This window comes from Triturus cristatus, chromosome 5_2 (assembly GCF_964204655.1).
Source record: "Triturus cristatus chromosome 5_2, aTriCri1.1, whole genome shotgun sequence".
In the NCBI taxonomy this organism is placed as follows: Eukaryota; Metazoa; Chordata; class Amphibia; order Caudata; family Salamandridae; genus Triturus; species Triturus cristatus.
The window spans coordinates 955704871-955727730 of NC_140588.1; the positions used below are offsets into that span (position 1 = coordinate 955704871).

At 42.5% G+C, this 22860-nt stretch overlaps 1 protein-coding gene across 2 annotated transcripts in view; it reads right to left on the reverse strand.

The window, feature by feature from the left end:
* Positions 1-22860, reverse strand: part of LOC146829460 (SWI/SNF-related matrix-associated actin-dependent regulator of chromatin subfamily A member 1) — a 1967301-nt gene that overhangs the window by 1216721 nt on the left and 727720 nt on the right. For both annotated transcript variants that reach the window (XM_085608144.1, XM_085608145.1), the window contains one exon: positions 13243-13374. In XM_085608144.1, the coding sequence (XP_085464270.1) occupies positions 13243-13374 (132 nt within the window). The remainder of the gene's footprint in view (positions 1-13242; positions 13375-22860) is intronic.

Consider the following 22860-nt stretch of genomic DNA (forward strand, 5'->3'; position numbering starts at 1 on the left):
GTTTCGCTTCCACAGGTCGCCAACTGAGGAGGTACCAATTACGTCACATTTATCGAACCCTGGGCATTTACTCAGGGTACCGAGTTGCTCAGTTTCCCATAGAAGAGTGTTCAATGTTATTTTCTTGTGCCACCCCAGTTTTTTTGTTGCGTGGTGCCAGATAGCAACTGTTTGGGCTGTGGGATCTGTGAGGTGTTGATGTTTAGGGTAAGAGTAAAAGTGCTCTCTGATAACCACCCGGGTTCATTATCCATTTGTCCCTCTGATATGCTAGTTCAGACGGTGGGGCGTAGACCCATTGGTTGGTAACTGCCAGTTGGGAGGCCCAGTAGTACTGTTTGAGGTCGGGTAAGGCAATTCCCCCATTGTACCACCCTATCGTTAATTTGTGTGTCAGACTACGTGGGGTTTTTTCCGTCCCATAAAAGAGTCCTAACCTCACTTTCCATACTAGTGAAGTATGTGACTGGAACCCTGTAGGGGGCATTCTGCAACATGTACAAAAATCGGGGCAGAGCCAACATTTTAAACAGCGCTTCCCTGCCCAGGAGAGTCAGGGGCAGGGTCCTCCAATGGAGCACATCATTGTGAAGTCTCGTCAGTGGGGTCTTAAGAGTAATAACATAGAATCGAGAGTACTGCAGGGTTATTTATATATACCTAAGTATCGGAATCCCTCGGTCGCTACAGTGACATTATTGTCTTTAGGCAACCGCGGTGGGGGTCCCTGAAGCACGTATAGTATTGATCACTAAATAGTGCAAAGCTAGAACTGATTGTACTTTGAGATAGTTCTCAGACCCGCTGCTGTGACTGTGCTGCCGCCGAAATGTTTAATTAAACCAACTGTTCCTGTTTTGCCAAACGCCTCTTTTCTTTTGGTTTTTCAAGGTAAATTCATATTTAAGCTACAATGCTATGCTAAATTTACAGAGGGACCTCACTTCGAAAACTGGAAATTATCTAGCATGTTAATCTATTAAGGATTCAATGATGGAGACTGTATATGGTTAAAGTTTGAGGGTACCTATTGGAATTACCTTACCGATTATCAAGAGTTGGGAGGGGACAATCACATTTTCAGATGATACACGAAAAAGTTCACCTCAGATTTGGGGTTGCTGAAAATCTGATCATTCAGGGCCCACATTCATAAATAAACCAAAAACCTTGTTGGAACCCTCATATTTCCTATGCAGAGGAGCATGGGCAATTTATCTACCCTCTCACATAAAAGTATGATATTATCTGACTTCAGCAGCAAAGAAAGAGACCAGTAGCAGACAGAAACTCACTGGTAATGTTTCATCTGTAGTCTATATGGTCTTAGCTAGCACAAACATTATACGGACATCTATGATTACATTGTATCTCAGGAGACAGGCGGCTTATTTTTAACTGAAATACGGCTGCGTGCTAATACCATGTCAGATAGTGCTTTTGTATTCCATCAGGCTACTCCATCTCATCTCACGTCTTGATTTCACATCCAAGCATGGTAGCCTTGCTATTATTCACCATTCCACTCTCTCTTGTATCCATTTGAACACCCTCCCATTTGATTATAGGAATGCCTTCATTTTTCCCTGAAACCCAAACCTTACTCCTTTACTGGTGCCCTGATCTATTGTCCCCCCTTCCCCCAAGCATAAAAACGAACTTAATCATCTCTATCGCTGAATTTCAGTCGCCTTTTATTTTGAAATATGCCAACTACACTGTTACTGACTATTTTAACTTTTACCTGGATAACACTTCTCAAACTGACATAGCTTCTCCCTTAGGATACCTTCATGACATCTGGTCTTGCTCAAACGATATCCAAGTCTGCTCATGTATCTGATCATATCCTTGATCCTATTTTCACTAACTTGTCCCCACTTCAGACATCCAGCCACTGCCTTTAACCAGATAACTTTGTTGCTCCCTTATCCTCTTATAACAGAGGCCATCCATCAATAGCCATGCCCGCGGCTTCTGACACTCAGCGGTCTTGGAGTAAGAAATCTTGTTAACATTAGTTCTGCGCTTTACCACAAGATGAGTGAGTCATGAATGCAATTATTACCATTGCCGCAGCTCAGTGAATTTTGCTCCCATCATTCCTCTCTCCCGCGCCCATTCCCATGGCATACTGATGAATTCCACTCTGCAAAACACCACTGTAAATACCTAGAGCGTACATGGAGGAAATCTTACAACACAGAAGCCAAAACCAACTGCTTAGCAGCCATTAAAAACTACCAACATAAAGTAGGTTCTACCAGGATTGGTTATTATCAACACTGCAGGTAATGCAACCAGGGAATGGTTTTCTACTAAAACCTTCCTTTAACCTGCTGTGTGTAATCACTTCACTACCCCTACATAGGAACTTTGCTCAGATCTATTATCTTATTTTCAGGAAATAGACAGCCTTTCAATTTCCTTCATATCCTTTAGCGAGCATGCAATGGAGCTCTCCTAACGGCTTCTTACTTGAAGAATGTACACGTTTCCATAAACAACATCCACACTTACACTGGTTCCATTAAATCTGGATCGTCGCAGGTTCTCGGTCTTCCTTTTCAATACTCTTTGGCTCATGATAATATCTAGCCTTCAGGAGGGGAGTTCTGTAATTTATCGCTTGTTTCAGAGACACTTCTTGATTGCTGGAAATATATACTAGCTGTCCCTTGTCCATAAAACCCACAGCTGATCATAAGGGACTCAGTAACAATTGTCCTTTCATTCTATCTCCATATTACCATTTCCTTCTAAACCTTAGTAGAAGGCAGTCAATCTTAAGTGGAGTACAACTCTTTGCCTGATCTGGTTCAATCTGTTTTTCACACTTCACAGAACAAACAAATTGCTATTCTAATTGTTTCAGATAATACCCAATTGAGCTTGAACCAGGAAGGGTCTGTCACTTTGGTTCTTTTTGATCTATCTGCTGCAGTCTCTCAATCTATGTTCTTCTCCATTCTCCATCATAGGGGAATCAGCCTCTCTCCTCTTAAGTGGATCTGCTTATTTATTAAAGATTTCAGTCTGTATCTCTTCCTCCTTCCATTCCACAGCTGTTCCCATTACCTGTGGATTCCCCTAGAGCTCTTCCACCAGTCCCACCCTTTTCAATATTTACATTACTCTTCTGGTGACACTCATCAATTTCTTCGGATTTTAAATTATGTTGTATGTCAACAATACCCAAATCCTGGTCTCCATCTTGGACAACACTCCTTTTGTCCACCAAATGTGCATGTATAATGTCACTTTGTGGATGTATCTGTCTCAAATTAAACTGTGATAAAAGAGAGGCCTTCATTTTCAGTAATACACCTATTTGATGCTCTCTCAGGTGGCCACTGAAAGTTAGGCCGACCCCGAACCAAACATCTAACAGGGAATTCATGTTCAACATTAACATTACTTACACTGCCCTAATCAGCCAGGCTTCCAATCCCAATTTTCCATCTCCAGAATGCGGAGAGATGTATTCACCTTCCTGGCAATCTCTATTCGCAAGACCATCATGCATGCTCTCATCCCCTCTCCACTGGACTACAGTAACCTACTGTACTTGGAATCCTGGCATATATTTCGCTTTGGCTTCAAATGGTTCGGATCGTGTCCCTCATCAACTTCAGATGGCTTAGAATACTACTGCTCGTCTTATACTGAATCATCATCCCTGTGATTAATACGCCCTAATCTGGAAGAGCTGTACTGGCTCTATATTCAGAAGTACTCTATTTTCAAAGCTCTTTTTATAACCCCCAATAGGCCGTAAGCTCTGGACTCATCTATCGCACGCATAAATTCAGGGAATATCATTCTGCACACCTTCTCCACTTCTCATTTACTAATCTCATCATTGTCTCTTGCGTCTCTCAAAAAGGAATTGGAGGCCATAATAATTATCTTGCTTACTTGCCAATTACAGAAACTCGCTGCCTGCGAGTATCAAAATGATTTCTTGCCATCCTCATATTAGAAAGACGCTCAAAAAGCAGCTAGGTTAACATCCTTATGAACGCCAGGATGTCCTTTCAGGTGTTTATTTGGATCTATAAATATAATTAACATAACACAAAGTAAAATGCTGGTGTTAAACAGAAATCTACAACTTAAAAAATATATCTGTTTAGTTCTAATGAAACTGTACTCTCACCACTGTACGGAGAGTAATATTATGAAGATGCCACCATTTTGCGTTTCTAAAACACTGTTCTGTAGTTTACTGTAGGTTAGAAAGAAGCATATTCACTACAATATTGGCAATAACAATGCTGGTTAGGTATTAGGCATTCCAATAGCACCTGACAACTGTTGCGAAGAATCGTAAGGCAATGACTGACTGTAGCATCCTTCGCTCTGATGGAATAAGCGTGCAGGCCTTATGGGGACTGCTTTTTGGCTAGCCGAAAGCAGATCTTACTACACAGCATAATCCATCAGGAGATGGTTCTCTTTTGCACCAATGCCCTCTTTTTTGAAGCCCACAAACAGCTGATCATCCAAACAATGGTCTCTGATCAGATCAATGTAAAAACAGAGGGCCCTTTTAGGCTTAAGGTGGGTGAGGCATTCCTGCTCCTTAAAGTGTTGAGGTAGGGCATAGCAAGCTGGCAACAGGATGTATTGCACAATGTGGAAGGGCGTAACAACCTTTGACAGGAATGCCGCCTTCATCCAGAGGACCAATTTATCTGGGAAGAACGGATAGAACCTGGAGTTCACTCACTCACTTATCTTGCTGAGGTAATGGTAATGAGGAAGAAGGTTTTGATAGTCACCAGGCACAGAGAATAATTGTGTATCGGATCAAAGAGTGCGTCTGAGGCATGTGAGAACCAAGGTCCCATAGCGGCATTACAAAAGGTGTTGGCAGGAACATGTGATCAGCCCTTTCAAGTAAAGCATCATAACAAGTGATTTGAAATGCAATGTCTGATCTGCAAATGCAAAAAGGCCGAAAGATAACCCTTACCTGTTGCCACAGCAAATCCTTGCTGGGCTAAAGACAGACAAAATTACAAGATGTCAGACAACTTTGCAGTGAAGGGTTGGATGTCCTTGGGGGAATGTGAGGCTACCAACTCTTCCCAAAGTCCTATGTAAACCGTTTTGGTGGATGGACACTGGCTGCTAAGATGACACCAACCGCTTTGGAAGGGAGAACTGTAGCCACCAAGTCTCAGCACATGGATGTGTAAGTGATGCAGGTTCGGATGCAGGGGTTTAGACAAAGAGGCACCATGATTGGAGGGCAAATGCTCATGGCTAAAAGTTTTGGGTACCACACTCTCCTCGCCCAGTCTTGGGCCAGTAGGATGACTTGGTCCTGGTCTTTCTTCATATTTTTTCAGTACTCTGGGCAGTAAAGGTAGAGGCATAAAGGCATACAGGAGCCCTGAACCCCAGTTGAGATGGATGTGGTCTCCGAGGGAAGCCTCGAAAACTTTAAATGCACAGAATTATGGACACTACATGTTCTCTGCAGTGGCGAATAGATCGAAACAGGGTTCTACCCACTACTAGAAGATGCACTGTGCCACCTCCGAATGTTATTGCGGTTCATGAGCTGCTAGGCAATGGCAACTGAGAAGGTCTGCACTGGCATTTAAAGATCCTGCCAGGTGCTGGGCGATCAAGGAGATGCCCTAAGTGTTCAGCCACTTGCAGAGACACAGTGTCTCTGGAAGTGGCACAGGACCCACAACCCCAATCCGCCCTGCTTGTGACAATACCACATGGTGGTTGTGTTCTCTGTGAGAATCTGTATCCTGCCCCACTCAATTGGCAGGAGGAACACCATCAGTCAACAAGCTGATATTAAGGCGCGCTTCTGCCAGATACCCTAATCCTCTGATTGGCAATTCTCCTAGATGACCTTCCAAACCCAGCAACGTTGCATCCGCCATTACCATTACATTTTCCTGACATTGAGGTACTCTTTAGAGTCTCAACTTTGACGCGCCTTTTCTTTCATAGAATATTGTGGCCCGGATGGGATGTTATTCTTGTGAAGAAATACAGTTGCCTGATGATTGGGCTATGATGAGTAGAGATTTTTAGGTAAAGTAATATTAGCCCGGTATTTGATGATATTCAAATGGGGAATGTTGGCATTTAGTATTTATGTTATTATAATATCTTGTCTTCATAGACTGAATGCTGACTTTCTAAACTATGCCATTGGCTGATACCACAAGTGGTTATTTGTTGGTCCTGTTATACTTTTTTCCTGGTAAGTATCACAGTGTTATTTGTTTATATATAGTTACCTTGGTATTGACACAACTCGGATGTTAGGCCTGGTTAAATTAATAGCAGGGCTCCTTTATATTCTGGGTTATAAGGATCCTTTACACAGTATAGAAGGGAAACTAAAGGACTATTACTCTATGCACTTGTGAACACTTTTCTATTTTCTTTCTTTCTTAAGCATCTATTAGAGTAACTCTTTCTCTCAATGCTCCCATTGGTAAGTATTTGGAAGTATTCGCAGAGAGAATGCTGTGGTGAGGGTTCTACTATATGTCAATTCTTTGTGGGAAAAGAATATGTTGGTCCAGTCAATGAATTAAAAGAAAGGTTATGGGCTCATAACATCTAATCTTGAAATCTTTTCAGGTCCCCTGGGTTTTAAGAAACTGATGTGGGTCTCTGGAAAGGTCCTGATGAAGGTGGTTTGACTACTCTTCACACACCACCGAAACGTGCGTCGACCATATGTTCAGACCCTTTTTGAACATATTTATTCAATCTGGTCATGGAGATTTTACTATCTATGATCTCCCTTCTTTTTCAGATGCAGTTTGGATGATTGTGGTATGAGTTTGTATGTATGTGAATGAGTCTTTTCTATTTTCTTTCTTTCTTAAGCATCTATTAGAGTAACTCTTTCTCTCAATGCTCCCATTGGTAAGTATTTGGAAGTATTCGCAGAGAGAATGCTGTGGTGAGGGTTCTACTATATGTCAATTCTTTGTGGGAAAAGAATATGTTGGTCCAGTCAATGAATTAAAAGATAGGTTATGGGCTCATAAAATCTAATCTTGAAATTTTTTCAGGTCCCATGGGTTTTAAGAAACTGATGTGGGTCTCTGGAAAGGTCCTGATGAAGGTGGTTTGACTACTCTTCACACACCACCGAGACGTGCGTCGACCATATGTTCAGACCCTTTTTGAACATATTTATTCAATCTGGTCGTGGAGATTTTACTATCTATGATCTCCCTTCTTTTTCAGATGCAGTTTGGATGATTGTGGTATGAGTTTGTATGTATGTGAATGAGTCTTGTGGAATTGTTGCATTATTGTGTTTTATCCAGGGGTTTTTCTTTCTTTCTTTGTTGAATAATATTTTATATGTATTTGTTGTAGTAACAAGATTGACTTTTCATTGTGATGTATACACTTTATAAAGTTTTAAAGATGAAAAAAGAAGAAAATAATGAAATTTTGTAAAATATATAAAGAAATTAAATAAATAGTCATAATCAAATGTTAGTATTATTGAATTAATATAATTGTTTATTGAGCCCAGCTAAGATTTAGTCCTTGTGATAAAGGAAAGATAGGCCTCGAGGGAGTTTTTCACAGTGTATGTTGTTTTTTTTCCCCCTCTTCTCCCTGGCCTTAAATTAAGTTCTCTAGAGGGGGTCCCTATTTATGCAGTAACTGAGTAAGTCTGCCCTGGCATTTAAAGATCCTGCCAGGTGCTGGGCGATCGAGGTTTGCCCTAAGTGTTCAGCCACTTGCAGAGACACAGTGTCTCTGGAAGTGGCACAGGACCCACAACCCCAATCCACCCTGCTCGTGCCAATACCACATGGCGGTTGTGTTCTCTGTGAGAATCTGTATCCTGCCCCAATTGACTGGCAGGAGGAACACCATCAGTCAACAAGCTGATATGAAGGTGCGCCTCTGCCAGATACCCTAATCCTCTGATTGGCAATTCTCCCAGATGACCTCCCAAACCCAGCAACATTGCATCCACCATGACCATTAACTTTGAATGCGGATAGGGAAAGAAATCTGCTGCTGGGACAATTGCTGTCTAGCAGCCACCACTGTAGATCTTTCACAGTGTCCTACGACACCTGGAAGAACTCTGATAGGTCCCCTTGGTACTGAGCCCACTGAGACTTCAGATCCCATGAGCATTGTGGTCCTCAAGCAGATTCAAAGTGACCAAGAGGCCAAGAAGCCTTGGAGGTACTCTCACTGATACCCAGGTCATGGGTTGAACTTCGGGATCATAGCTTGTATGTCCTGGACTGATTGAGGCAGAGGGAAACTTGGAAAAGGTCAGTGTCCAGAATATCTTCAATGAAGTGAAGCTGTTATGAAGGAGTCAGGTGTGACTTCAGAATGGTGATGAAAAAGCCCAATGATGTCAACAGGTCGGCCGTCGTCTGGAGGTGGTTTATGAGAGCTTGAAGCAAGCTCTCCTTCAGTAGCTGCAACTACCACCATCACCTTTGTGAACACCCCAGTTGCACTGGTAAGGTCAAATGGGAGCTCGGTGAACTGAAAGTGCTCTTGGACTAACTTAAACCGCAGGTAGCGTTTGTGGGACTGTAGGACGCAGATGTGAAATTAGGTGCCCTGCAAATCCAATGCCATCATGCAGTCTCTCAGATCAAGGACAGACTCAAATTGAACCAATATGAGCACTTTGAACGTTTTCCTCCGGAATGGAAAGTTTATAGGGCGCAGATGTAGGATAGGGCAAAGGCCTCCATCCCTTTTCAACACCATAAAGTAAAGGGAGTAACAGGCAGTCCCTATCTCTGATGCCGGCACCCTTTCTATGGCTCCCTTAGACAAGAGAGCTTGTACTTCTCTTCGGAGTATGGACAAGTGGTCTTTTGGGAGTTTTTGCAGTGTGGAAGGCAGATCCGGGGGATGCAACAGAAAAGGTATGGAGTAACTGTATTCTACAATCTGGAGAAACCTATTTGTATGAAGAGATGCTCCTCCACCCATGGAGATAAAAAGAGATGCACCTCCCACGAGCCGACTGTATGTCGCAGAGAATAAATTAAAGTAGTTTTGTACAGCTGCCAAAGGAGGGGCTGATGTTTGCGTAGAACATTGCCCTTGGAGACCTGGGCGCAATCGGCTTGATCCCCGGCATCTACCTTGAAAGGACTGGGAGGCCTTTTGCTGCAGAGGTGCATACTGGCATTGCCTCTGCTGGTTTCTCCTGATGAAGCCTTGAAAGGGCGAGTTTGTTGGGAGAACTGGGGAATAGGTGAAGTTAGACAAAGAGAGCAGGCAATGCTTTTCTCTCCTTAAACCTTTCCAAGGCTAAGTCCGCCTTTGCTCCAAACAGCCTAAAGCCATTGACCGGCATGTCCATTAGGGACATCGGACAGGAAGCCCATTGAGTGAATCCAGAGCTGGTGCCGAAACATTACAATAGTTCCAACTACCCTACCCAGACAGTCAGTGGCATCATGCCCAATCGGAAAGAGTATTTTGCTGCATCCTTGCCATCCAAGTTACAGTGTTGCAGGATTAGCAATATTTCATCTGGGACAGCTGGCAATGTGTCTACCACTCTGTCACACAGTAAATGAGAGTACCGGCCCATGAGGCAATTATTATTGACAGACCTGAGGGCAATACTATTAAGATCAATGGGGTCACCCTGTCTCCCTCGGAACCTGGGTGTATAGATACAAAGCTGCAAGTGGTTCAGTTGGGTAAGCACCACGGGGTACTTGTTCAGAACCAAAACTTTTTTTCAAAATCTCCATTGAATTGTACTAAACATTCATGAATGTACCACACCCACAACAAGTTAGCAAAAATATAAACGTATACATTAATTTGTTTTGATTATCTATTCTTCACACCAATTTTGTAAACAATTTATACAGGAAATAATGAAGGCTGTCTTGAAAAAGATCACAATAACAAACATGCAGACAATTCAGTGGGTGACTGTGGTGACATATAGTGAAATGAATGACCTTTCAAATTCAGACAACAAACAGGACAATAACATAAATTCTCTGTCCTTTTCCGGTCCTTCACTCTAGCTTACATCATTTTCTAAATTAATGGCTATAGTGAGCCTGGACATGAGATGGTTACAAGTCAACGTTTCGACCCTGTGTATATATGTGTTTGTGGATACATGAAATAGGGTCTTCTTCAGGACAAAAGAGGACAACTGACAGCCCTTGGTGGTTGGATTTTCAAAAGAATAAATCTACTCCTCCGAGCCCAGATGGGGCTTATCAACAAAACAACACTTTTTCATAGGGTAATCATCAATGTGTCTCCATTGGTAACAGTCACCCACTGAATTGTCAGCGTATTTGTTATTGTGTTATTTTTTAAGACAGCCCTTATTATTTCCTGTATAAATTGTTTACAAAATTGGTGCGAAGAATAGAAGATCAAAACAAATTTATTAATACATTTATATTTTTGCTAACTTGTTGTAGGTGTGGTACATTCATGAATGTTTAGTACAATTCAATAGTGATTTTGAAGAAATGTTTTGGTTCTACACGAGTACCCCGTGGTGCTTACCCAACTGAACCACTTGTAGCTTTAGACCTGAGGGCAAGGCTGGCAGAAGAAAACATACACTTGACGAATGCTTCCATCCATTAGGGGAAAGGAGTTGGCCTAACAGCTAGGGCGGTCGACCTCGAATCTGGGGAACTGGGTTGGATTCTCGGCAATGACGCTGAACATCCTGTGATTCTGGGCAAATCATTTCATCTTCCTGTGCCTAACAAAAATGAATGTGGCCTCATGTAATGCAACTGGTGCTATGTAAAGCGCTCTGATACCCGATACGGGTCAAGTTCGCGCTATATAAAACTCTGTTAAAAAAAATTCACTCTGTTTCTCTATTGAGGGGAGATGTAGGAACAATATTAGGATTAAGGTGACTAGTAGATGTTTGGATCCCTAAACTCTCTGGAGTGGGGTGTTGGGAGCAGAAAATCTGGATCCCCAGGAGGTCTATGCAGCCTTGCCAGTTGTCAATTTACCAGGAGGCAAGAACCTAGTTTTGCCTAAATTATGTTATTAGTATTTTTAAAGCGCAAACTGTTACCCAAAGGTGTCCTAAGTGCCAACCAGCACATTCATAATGGACTCATTAAATGAGAGCAGAGGTGTTTTGTCTAGTTCGGCCTGGGTTGAGCACCTCAGCCAGGACATTTGTTGTTTACGTCCATTGTTGGCAGTGTAACATCTAGAGCTTCAGTCTCCCTCCTAATAACTGTGATGAAGGAGGCAGACCCTTCCGTTGCCATAACGTTGCTGGGTGAAGAAAGATAAATTTCTGAAGATGTAGCCAGGGCACTGGAATCTCATAAACCTAAAAAGATATTCTCCTCACCACAGAGTTCATCATCATGGTCATCATCAGCAGGAGGTTGTTCAGGGCCCGAATAAAAGTATAGACATGCTGTGTACCCGAGGGGGTGGTAATTGATTCTCGGAGTCCAATAAAACTATTGGCTCTGGTTTAGACATCAGTGATGTCAGTACCGGTATCGAGGTCCAGGGTGGCAGCCTCGGATGGGTCTCTGATGTTGGAGCTGATGGAGCTAGGCTCAGGGGCTGGCCTCAAAGCGAGATTGAGTGGTGCAGTCAGGGATGGATCCGCCAATAATAACCAGACTGAGGGCTACCTTAGATCCTTAAAGGCAAAGTCACTCCAGAGAAATTCAATGCAGTACTAAAAATTCGGTGGGGCAATTTTTAACTTGTGGAGCTGTTGAGAGGTCGCTGATGACCCAGGAAAGCCATAGTGCATCTGAACCAAGCACTGAATCGCTTTTCAATGGGAGGAACAACTTCATGCCCTAGAGGTACTTGGGGTATTGCACAACTCCAAACAGTTGGAGTAGTGTGGATGACGGGGACCTGTGCTTTGGCTTCTTATTCTTCTTTGACTTACCTGAACTCCTGAAGTTTTGAGGTCGAATGGCCACAAGAGCAGCCCTGGTAGTAAGAGGACGACCGCACCTTCGACCTCCACTCGGACCAGACCTTCTTCGACTTCTTCTGAAGTTCTGGGAGAGCAAGTTTGGCTTCGTGGTTGTGGATGGCCTTCGTGTTTATCTTTGTGCAGCACTCGCTCAATGTCGATTAGTGCCTGCAGCTATAGTACGAGGAAGAGGACGCGGGGGAAAAAGAAAACTGTCAATCTGCCAGGATTCAATTGAGCTCTGGATCCAAGTCAGAAGGGACAGAAAGAAAGGAATTGACGTCAGCACATGGAGGTGGGGTAGATATAGTTGTCTCAGCATCAGAACTGGGGCAGGACAGATCTGACACAGAGCCACGTGATGCCACATACCGATGCACGAGGGAACTGCTATCAAAAAGTTCTCCAAATCCAGTCTGGCGCTGGAGAAATTCACAAAGTGAGGAACCAGTGGTGAGAAGCATCTATCAGAAAATTATGCCTTTAATCGCATAAGATATCAATAAATGCTACATTTTCCATTCCTGGATTGATTAGTATAACACCCTAAATAGAGGACTGCCAAAAATAAAATCTTGGATCTCTAAAAAGTGAGAATGCAGCTGTGGGCTTAGCTATGGGCTCAGCGATCAATGATTGTGTAATGGAGGCCAGGAAGCTACATCACTGGTTATTAGTATTAATACACTTTAAGGTCTTTTGCTTAGTCTTCCATAGGATCCACAGGGAAGATGCTACTTTTGCTAGCTCTGTCAAAGTATAGAGCAATACATCTCAAGAAAGGGCATGCACTCGTTGGGTTGACACGAGGTTAGTTAATCTTAAGCCAGAGACAGACAAGTTTCTGTGTTAAGACAAAAGATCTAGAATGACTATTATAACTTAATTCAAACAATTGCTTACAGTATGACATGTCCAAAATATCATCTTTAAGATAGATATGTTGTGATTAATGATGAATAGGTTCCAATAGGCACTTTTAACATGTACACATCATCACTCAATTTCCTGCTTTGACATCCTTGTAGTAGCTATTGGTAGTACTTAAGATAAAGCCAGTGAACATAAAAAAGTAATGGTCACAAACCATCCAGCAGAGAAATAAATGTAACAGTTAAAAAAAAATGGAAGGTTCACATAATGAAAGGTATCTTTGCATTACAGTGACAGTGACATATATAATTTCACCCATACTAAATTCAGTGAGTGAAAAACATTTCCCACACATGATAAAATATTCTAAAAATGCAATCTACATACACATATGTAAGAATACTTACATTTGCAGAATTGAAGACATCCGGCAGCAAAAAGTTGAGTAATGCCCACAGTTCATGAAGGTTATTCTGTAAGGGCGTTCCAGTTAATAGTAATCTATTTGTGGTCTTGAATTCACGAACTATCTCTGACAGCTGAAAATACAGAATAAATTAGAGATGTCAAAACTAGGGAAAAATATAAGAAAAATATATATGTGCAACTCTGGTTCTCCATTGAAAGCGGCTGTATCTGCCGACTCCATACTACCAAAATATGGACTACAAAATATTGCGTGGTCAAATGATGTAGCCTAAATATCGGCGAACAAAACAATGTGACTGTTAAGTATACACAGGTAATTGAAGGTTTATTATACTTAACTTTGCATAGGTACCTTTACTAAATATATATTTTCAAAGTACAAAGATATGAAGTTAAAAATAATAAATGTATAATTTCCTGTATGCACTTATCATAATGTTATTTTGTTTCTCAATATTTAAACTGTTTAAGACGTTTGTTCTCGATATTCTGACATACAACCACCAAGGAAGGAGCCACTTTGCTACGAACACTGCGATGGAAAAGTCATCAATTTCCATCAATGCTACTGAAATTTTCAACAGCAAATTGAGCAATAGAAATATGCCCAGGAAGTAAGGAGCCATTGTCCATAACCAGGTATTTATTCCTCTTCACTTGCTTGCTGCCTTTAAGTGAAAGCCACCTTTTGGATAGCAGACTGTTGCTGAACTAATGGTGCCAGACATGGTGGCGAATCAGTCACTCTAGATGGAGTGGCCCATATGACACCATTTCTGTGGGCGTGCCCCCAGACAACGAGATGAAAGTTGGAGCATGAAGGATTTCCTCCGGAAGAACATCCACAAACCCGAAGTCTGAGAACTCTGCTCATACCAGAGGCTAGAATAGTATTTCTGGCATCCCTTAGCCGATTTTCTTTCACTGCCCTCTGCTAATCCAGAGCCTTAGGGACATGAAAAAGGCTGTAAAAAATGATTCCATCTCAAATTCACTGAAGTGTCGAACATCCAAATGAACACATGGCTCTTAAAGAGTTCAAACAGCTCCTAATCTGACAAGGTGGTCATACACATCATTCCCAAAGTCCCTGCTCAATACGACTAGACAGTCCACACTCAATTAGGAACAGAAATCTTCCACCAGTGCTGCCTCTCATTAGAAATAAGGCCATCCAATCTCACTCCTTTTCATGTAATGCACGTAGAATCTGAAACAGCCTGCCAATGGATGATTTACTTTTAGCAACAATGCAATAATATTCAATCGAACAATTCATGTGCAATTACTCCATGGATTACGTTGACTTTATGTAAGCAATATCTTGATATTTATGATCATTGTTCTCTATTTGATGATCTCCAGTGGGCAATACTGTTCTTCTTCCTACCATGTTTTACTTTGCATAGCACTGAGATGAACCTTGGGGCGTTGTCTGTGCTCCGAAAAAACCTACAGCTTGGCTTATATTTACTGTAGTGGCTTCCTGCTGAGAAAAGCAGCCATGGGAATTATTCTGTAGCTAGTGTGGTAATGTTCCAGCTCTGTCACACTGCGAAACAATGGATTGTGGGGCTTACATTTCAATTCTTTAGATGAGCTGTAGGATAAGCACCATCACAATGAAAATGTTTAAAGAGAGCTCTGCAAGAGTGACAGCTGGCATTAAAGCGCATCCATACTATCTGAGGATGAAAATCTGTGTTCCTCATAACATGTACATTTATTGTCTTTCCATGTTGCCTTGGAAACAGTGGTACAGGTTGCTTAATCATTATGTCAGTCTAACATTGCTTTTGTCCATGGAGTACATAGGTTGGACAGGAGCCTGTCACCAGAATCCCAGTACAGCCTGGCAATTTTTCAGCAACATTGTTAAAACCACCTACGATTCAGGTGTTTCGCTGGAGGTCATTTGCTGCCAGACTTCGATATTGTTACTGACAGTGGTTTTGCCAACATGCTGGCACTGTCAACTTTTGTGATGCGGGTGTTGCCAGCAGTGCAAAAGAACTCACCTGGTTGCTGAGGCAATGAGCCGATTGCAGGTGTGCCCATCTTCTGAGGGACTAGACAGGTGGACCATAATATCTTGGTTTTTTTTTTGTATTAATGACAGAATCCACAAAAGTTTGTGAACACATGAAATTTCTAGAATTACCAAAACAGCTCTTCTCTGCCCAAGTGCATATATTTAGCATAGTTAATGTCAGGTACAAAATTCTTATTAATGGTGACAAGTTACATCACACATTCATTATGTCTCTTCTAATTGAATCTTGGTAAATCCTTTAAGAATTAGGATGACCCATACACTGTTGGTCCCGAGTTTTGGGGTCAGGATTGGCACCTAGGCTGCGCTCTGAATATCTACATGTTTCACCAAGTTCACACACAATTTGTTTAATAGAAAACATTTACCAGACCAACACAGTGTTACGCTAGATTGTTTTTGGAGATAACCCATGCAAATTCAAATTAACAATTTAATTCATAATGAATTTCATGACGCATCTAATGTGAAATAGGAAGCACATTGTTCAAAGATGTTCTAGATCAGGGGTTATGGGATAGTAAGACAAGAATGAGGTTTACCCATTACTGAAATCACACATAACAGAATGGCTTGAACAGTAAGTTCACGTTAAATGAACACCTTGTGAACTTGGGCATATTTAGGAGGATTAGTCACTTTCTGACTACTTCATCATATAATTAGAGAAATTCCTACTTCCAGTTGGAGAAATGGTAATAACTGATGGAGATAAGCAATCAAAATAATAATGGCTCACTAAAGATGGCTTTTCACTGAGGAGAACAAATAATTAGGTCAATCATTAAAATTAATGAGCTACCAGTAAAGACAAATTAAATAAACCACTTTCTTCTCCAAACATATGGTCGCCTAGTAAGCCCATTCTCTCTGCTCCTCTTCTCCCTAATCACTGAGTCATAAGTGCTGATTTTGTATCAGAATGAGGGAATAATTAGGGTCCATATTGGGCAGAATTAATTTAAATCATCCATGTGCAGGTTACACTTACAGTCCTGCAGCAATCATTGCCTTCCTTTTAGTGTAATGGGACCAATTAAATTTGTCTTTATTCGATAATTTTCTAATCATAAAAGACACACATATAAAAACATTATATAAAACCATGTGTACCACACTTTATAAATCCGATTATTATTAAAAAGAATTAATTAATTATATTAAAAAGGATTTATTTTTTAAAAATTACATTTATTATAAAACACAATTATATCAAAAAGGAGAGCCACATAAAAAGAAAGACAATATTCCCACATGCCCATCAGAGGAAGATCATCCCGCATAATATTATTCACTTCATTAGTGCAAAATTGAGCCTGCATTTGCAGCCAAACTACTTCTTCTAAGGGCCCAGGCCCAGCTCAAAAATTTTGCCATAGCTATGACTACAGGTTCCCTTGTATCTGTCTTTAAAATACGCAGTGCTATTTGGGATGATCTTGTGCCAATATTACGGCAGATCGGCTTAATCCATTTATTACGGGGCCCCTTGTACACGGGGCACACAAACAATACATGTAGTATGGACTCATCCTGAGATGTACACAGTGCATTTTGTGTCACCATCTCCCCATTTTGCCCTAAAAGTTTTAAGGGGGAGGGTACCTACTCTAAATTGGTGATACAGTTTCCTGTCACCAGGTCTCGTAATGACATCCCAATAGGCCTCAAGCGAGTATTCATACTTATGATCTAAAAAGTGGCCTGTCAGGGAGGTACTATCCACCAGTGACAGGGACTTAAGACAAACCATGTCCCAATAAAGAGATTTAAAATCATTTTTAGACGGAAACTGGGTCCTCCCACAAATGCCTAAGCCCCATATCAAGCAGCGTGCTTTTGATCGTTTTTAGCCAAATGATTTTTGAAGACATATCAGCTTCTCTGATGTACTTAACTGCTTTGGCATATGGTACTAACTCAGAGGTTGTCCAAAGCCGTCTCCAATACGCGAGGGGTCTAAAACCCGCTGCCTCCTCAATAGAAGTACATCCCAGATCAAAAAATGGGGGATGGAGGGGGGATGATTGGGGAAGGCCAGTCAAAGATCTCAAAAACTTATTTTGGGCCAGGACTAAGGGGCCTAAATTATCGAAGCCCCAAAGTTCTGCACCGTAAATTATGGAAGCCCTGATTTTCCCATTGTATATGGCAAGTGCTGGACCTAGCGGTTTAGTGAAGGACAGCCGGTACTCTTTTAAAAGGGCCCCTGCTAACTGATTATGCCTAAGGGTTAGTAAATCTATCTGAGGCTTCCAGTTCATCCTCTTACTCATCGTTACGCCCAGGTACGTAAAAGTATCAGTTTGTTCCAATATTGTACCATTCATTACAACTCTGCCTTTCACTTTTTTGTATTTATGCAACACCATGAACTTAGTCTTATCAACATTAACTATAAGTTCATGGTCATTGCAAAATAAAGTGAATCTATCGAGGGCTCGTTGCAGACCTATTTGCGTTTTGGATAAAATTAAAGTGGCGTCTGCAAACATTAAAAGTGAAACCCTCCACACGATATCTCATGAGGAAAATGTCAAAGCTGGTATGTTGTCTTCTGATATGGCTGAAGTCTCTGGGTCACGGAGCTTCGCATGACGTGTCTTTGACGAATAAAATTTGTTTACAAAAAAAAAAAAGTGAAACCCTCACGCCAGCAAGAGTAGGGTCATCAGTTGGATATTCAGAGAAATATGAGATAACATTATTTATGAACAAAGAAAAGAGGGTGGCTGCCAAAACACAGCCCTGCCGTACCCCCTTGGTCACAGGAAACCGATCTGTTATCTCTCCCTGTCGACCCCATCGAACCCGGGCATAATTAGACTCATGAAGTTTAATGATAAAATTTAAAATCGCAGGGGGCATCCCTGCTTCTTTAAGTGAGTCCCACAGCTTAGAGCGGGGCACCAAATCAAATGCTGACTTTAGATCTATAAATTCAGCATAGAGAGTCCCCCCTGTTAAAACCACAGTGTTCCAGTAAATCATCATGAATCTAAAAACTTGGTCAATAGTTCTGACATGAGGGCGGAAACCCGCTTGAAAAGTGGATAGAATTTCTTGATCATCTATCCCAGTATTTACCCTACTCAACACAAGTCTAGCCACAATCTTTTGCATGGTATTTATGAGACTTATGGGCCTGTAGTTCCTTGGACAGGCGCGATCCCCTTTTTTATCAATAGGGATAATCTCTGCCCCGCACCAGGATTCTGGCAAGGGAGCACCTCTTGCAAGTCCATTGGCCATATGATATATATATTTAAGCCAGTTTTTCTTATCAGATTTAAAAATGTCCGCTGGGATGCAGTCCGGACCCGGAGCCCTACCTGCTGCCACACTATCCAAGGCTCTCTCAATTTCCCCTATATCAAAAGTTAGCATGGTGTCACACATTAATCGTGGATAATGGCTTAAACTACTATTCATTGAAGCAAACTGGGTCTGATAGTGCATGACCCATGCTTCAGGAGGGACATTATTAGTTGGTGATGGCCCTATATCACCACTACCACATTTCACTGTCTGCCAGAACCGCACCCAGTTTTTCCCATTACTTGCATTTAGTAAATCCTGCCATCTTTTTTCATCGAAGGTCTTCTTTGCCCTTTGCTGGGTTTCCTTATATGCAACCCTAGCTTCCCTAACTTCTCGCGGGAATCCTGACCTAACAGCTGGGGAGAGGTGACCAAAAGCCCTGCATGCCCCATCATACCATTTTGCAGATTTCTGTATGACCTGCTTGGAGCTCCTATTATTTTTTGTAAAAAATGCTTTCAACTTTATGAATAGCTCCTCGTGAACCTTTGTAAGGGCAGGAAGAGAGGCCTCATGCAAATCAAGCTGTGAGAGGACTGATAAGGAATCTTCAAGGGTTAGCTTTATCAGGTCCATAGTACCCTCATCCTCCGAGACCCGTGCCCATTTTAATCTACGACAATCATTGGACATGGTCACTTCAGCTGTGGCTATTTCAGTACCTACCCTTGCCGTAGGTTGCCCAATAGTTTTAAGTGTTAAAATTAGGGGGTCATGGTCACTCTCCGGTCTATTCTGGACCTTCATATCCTCTAGCCTTACCCACAGTTCCAAATTGATAAGAAAGTAGTCTATTCTGCTACTTCTTATCCCATTATTAAAAGTATGGGTGCCCTCAAAGTCCGATTTTGACCTTCCGTTTACAGCCCTCAGGCCCATTTCCAGGGATAAACTTTTTAACTGGAGGACCGCCTCTGACCATTTATTAATCGGGGAAAGCTCCAGCGATGGTATGCCCCAGGTCACATACTCATCCCTGGACAGGCTTCCATCTTCTAAACCCATGGGCTCAAATGTACAATTAAAATCACCCACTACTACTAGATGGTTTTCCCCTTTCAATGGTTTAATAAATGAATCAAGTTTAAAGATTGTAGGAGAGGCTTTCCCTCCTACTTGCCCTCTTGCGTAGACGTTGGTAAAAATAAGATCTAACCCATGTTCAAAACTAATTTTAATAACCAGGATGTCAGGGTTATCTATTATTAGCTCTTCCACCTGGTAACATGCCTACTGTCCAACCCATGTGAGCAAACCCCCAGATGGTCTCCCTTTATGACTAGGAATAGCCGATTTACCAAAAGCCAAATACCCAGGACAAAAAATCGGATTCAGTGACCAGGTCTCCTGGAACATAATGATGTCTTGATTCTCTATAAAGCACGACCACTCACTAGAGTTAATTTTTGTTTGAAGGCCAGCAATGTTCCATGACATTATATTTAATAAAGAGGGAGCAGTGCTAACACTCCTATCTAAAAAAGACCTAATCAAACTGCTCACGGGGGATGGTGGTATAGCTTGCTGAAGACTCGTATCATTCACAAAGGGAGATATGGACCGAACAGCAGTGTTCTCTAACAGGGGCAAGTTTGCAGTTGGTAGTCAGTCACATGTATCTAAACCAGAGAGAGGAGCAAATCTATTAGCTAAATTTAGATCAGGTGGTCTATGTGGGATTCTGTGGGGTGCCCTTGGGTGGTTTACTAGGCGCGAAATTGCCCAGCCCATCGTAGGGGTATGACGGGGTCTATAATAGAACCCTAGGGGCAGGAGAGAGATTTTCATTTTATGATACTCTAGATTGATGCTACCTAGATGGTCTAAAAGAAATCTAACGACATTCTCGTTATTAAAGTTAACAACTATACAATCCCCTCTCCCATCCTTTGTAGAGTGACCTATCCATGGAGATCGTCTGACCATAATCATCTGGTTACAGATATCCCAATCCCATACCCCAACCTCCTTCAGTTTTGTTGTAAGCCAATGCATGGGTTTAGCCATCAGTTGATCGGTGGTTTCAATCTGACTTTCCTGTAATACTGGGACATTCTTCAGAACCACCACCAAAGGGGCTGCGGCCAGGGGAAGGTGTAAGACTCGAAAACCTTCTATAGCTGAGCTATTATCCAGTCCCTCGCGCGTCTGGGGGTACCCTCGTTCATAAGGTCCTAGTATAGAGCTATCCCGATTTACTGGTACACGGGAAATTGGCTGTTGTACATTTTCACCTACTAGCCCTATACATGATCTAGTTTCCTCTCCTCCCCGAGCTCCCTGATTAACTTCACTAGAACCACTAGGCACATTCTCTATCTCACCCACTTCCCTTCCCACATTTGTTACTCCAACTTCATGGTTGATAGCCACAGTACCATTTTTCCCTGACAGCAATAACATTAGCCTGGTTGGCGATGGATTTAGCGGTTTAGAATAGGTTTCTACCGCATTTCTCAGCTCTTTAGATGTAGATAATCGGTTGGCTTGTGTCAGTAAACCCTCTATGGTACTATGATTTATCATGACCTTCAATTCGAAATTATTGAGTCTCTCCTCGATCTTAGTCAATCTGTGGATAATAGGAGTTAAAGATGTTATAATTAAATCCCCCAGTTTATTCTACATAGCCTCATTAGCCTCAGCAGAGGAAACACCTGTAGTCTCTGAGGTAAAAATTCCAGGCACACTCGTCGCTACCATTGCTGAAGTAGTACCTCCTCCATTAGTGTTTGTCCTTTGAGTTTTCACCGATTTCTGTCTCTGGGGCCCCCCTCCCCGCTTTCTTTTAAGCACTGGATCTGAAATTGGAGTAGGAACTTTATTTTTTCGTTGGGGTGCTGACCTTGTAACAACACGTGGAGGTGGGGTGCTTTGGGTGGGTGCTGCATCCATCTGGACCGACTCCACATGATAAAGTATATTATCAGTGACCAGCGATGCAGAGGTTTCCAATAGCCCATTAGCAAACTGACCAGATTCACCTGCCTTATCAGGGGAGTCAGCGTCTACAACCAAAGAACAATCAGGAGTACGTGCAGATGCTATTACGCCCAAAGATGATCGTTTAGACAGTTGGGGATCAAGAGATAGACGACGCTCGGTTAATGCTATCTCATGAGCAAGGACCGAGCTAGCTCTGATTAAAAACTGGTCCAAAGTCCCCACCGTGCTCCCTGCAGGCAGCCCAGTTCTCCCCTTACCCTCTCGCAGGTTCATCCTTATGTGTCTATTTAAATGGAATTGGAAGTAAAAACAAAACACAGCTGACCTTTTCTGTGTATTCCTCCAAATAACACCAGTATACTGACAAGGACTAACCTTGTGGGGTGACCAGTCTCAGAAAGTAGGCCCGGCCCGGCCTGGCCTCATCCGGTCTCTAACGGGCTCAAACGGGCTCAAACCGGCTCAAACGGGCTCAAACGGGTGGCAGCGGCGAGCGGTAAAATAATGGCAGGGCCAGGTGCGGGCAATCAGCAGCAGGCCTCCTGGGACTTGCAGTCCTTGTCAACCTCCTCCAAGCAAGCACGAATATCACAGATTGTGGTTGGGCGCCTGAGGGGCACAATCACGTTAAGAGGTACTGAATGGCACAGGGCTAGGGAGAACCATGGACCCCGAAATGACTGGGGACAGCGTCGTCAGGAGCTTTATTCAAATAGCAGGTGCCTGAAATGTTCGCGACCTTCAAAGTCAATGGGGTGCAAAGGCTGGGTGTGAGACAGAGTTCGGTATATATGAGAATAAGAGTTCCTCGTGACTCCAGGTGATTAATGCGATAAGAAGCTAGTTGGTGGTGTTGAATATTGCTACGAGGCGCGGGGTATAAGAGCAGTTATTCGATTCTGCAAGGGTGCCAAGTCCCATGTCAGCATGTAGGTAAAGTTCCTCTGTGTTCAAGAGAGGTACTCACGGTGCCACTTATAATAACGCAGCAGTGTGCTCCGGCGTTGGCAACGAGCACGCAGCAGGCGATTAAAGCAGTGTTGAGCCGAAGAAGAGTGTACCAAAGTCTTTGTATGAGGTGCCACACTGCTATGGGAAAATTTAGCGCCAGTCTGCGCGCAATTCTCCAAACGACTGCAGGCCCCAGCCGGCCAGGGGATTTATCAATGAGACCTATGCGTCCCCCGCTCTCGCGCTGGACAGTGCAGGTACAATCAGGTTTAAGATCTGCAGCCCCCCTCACCTTTTTACTCCCTGGTGAGCCTCCCGCTCTCGA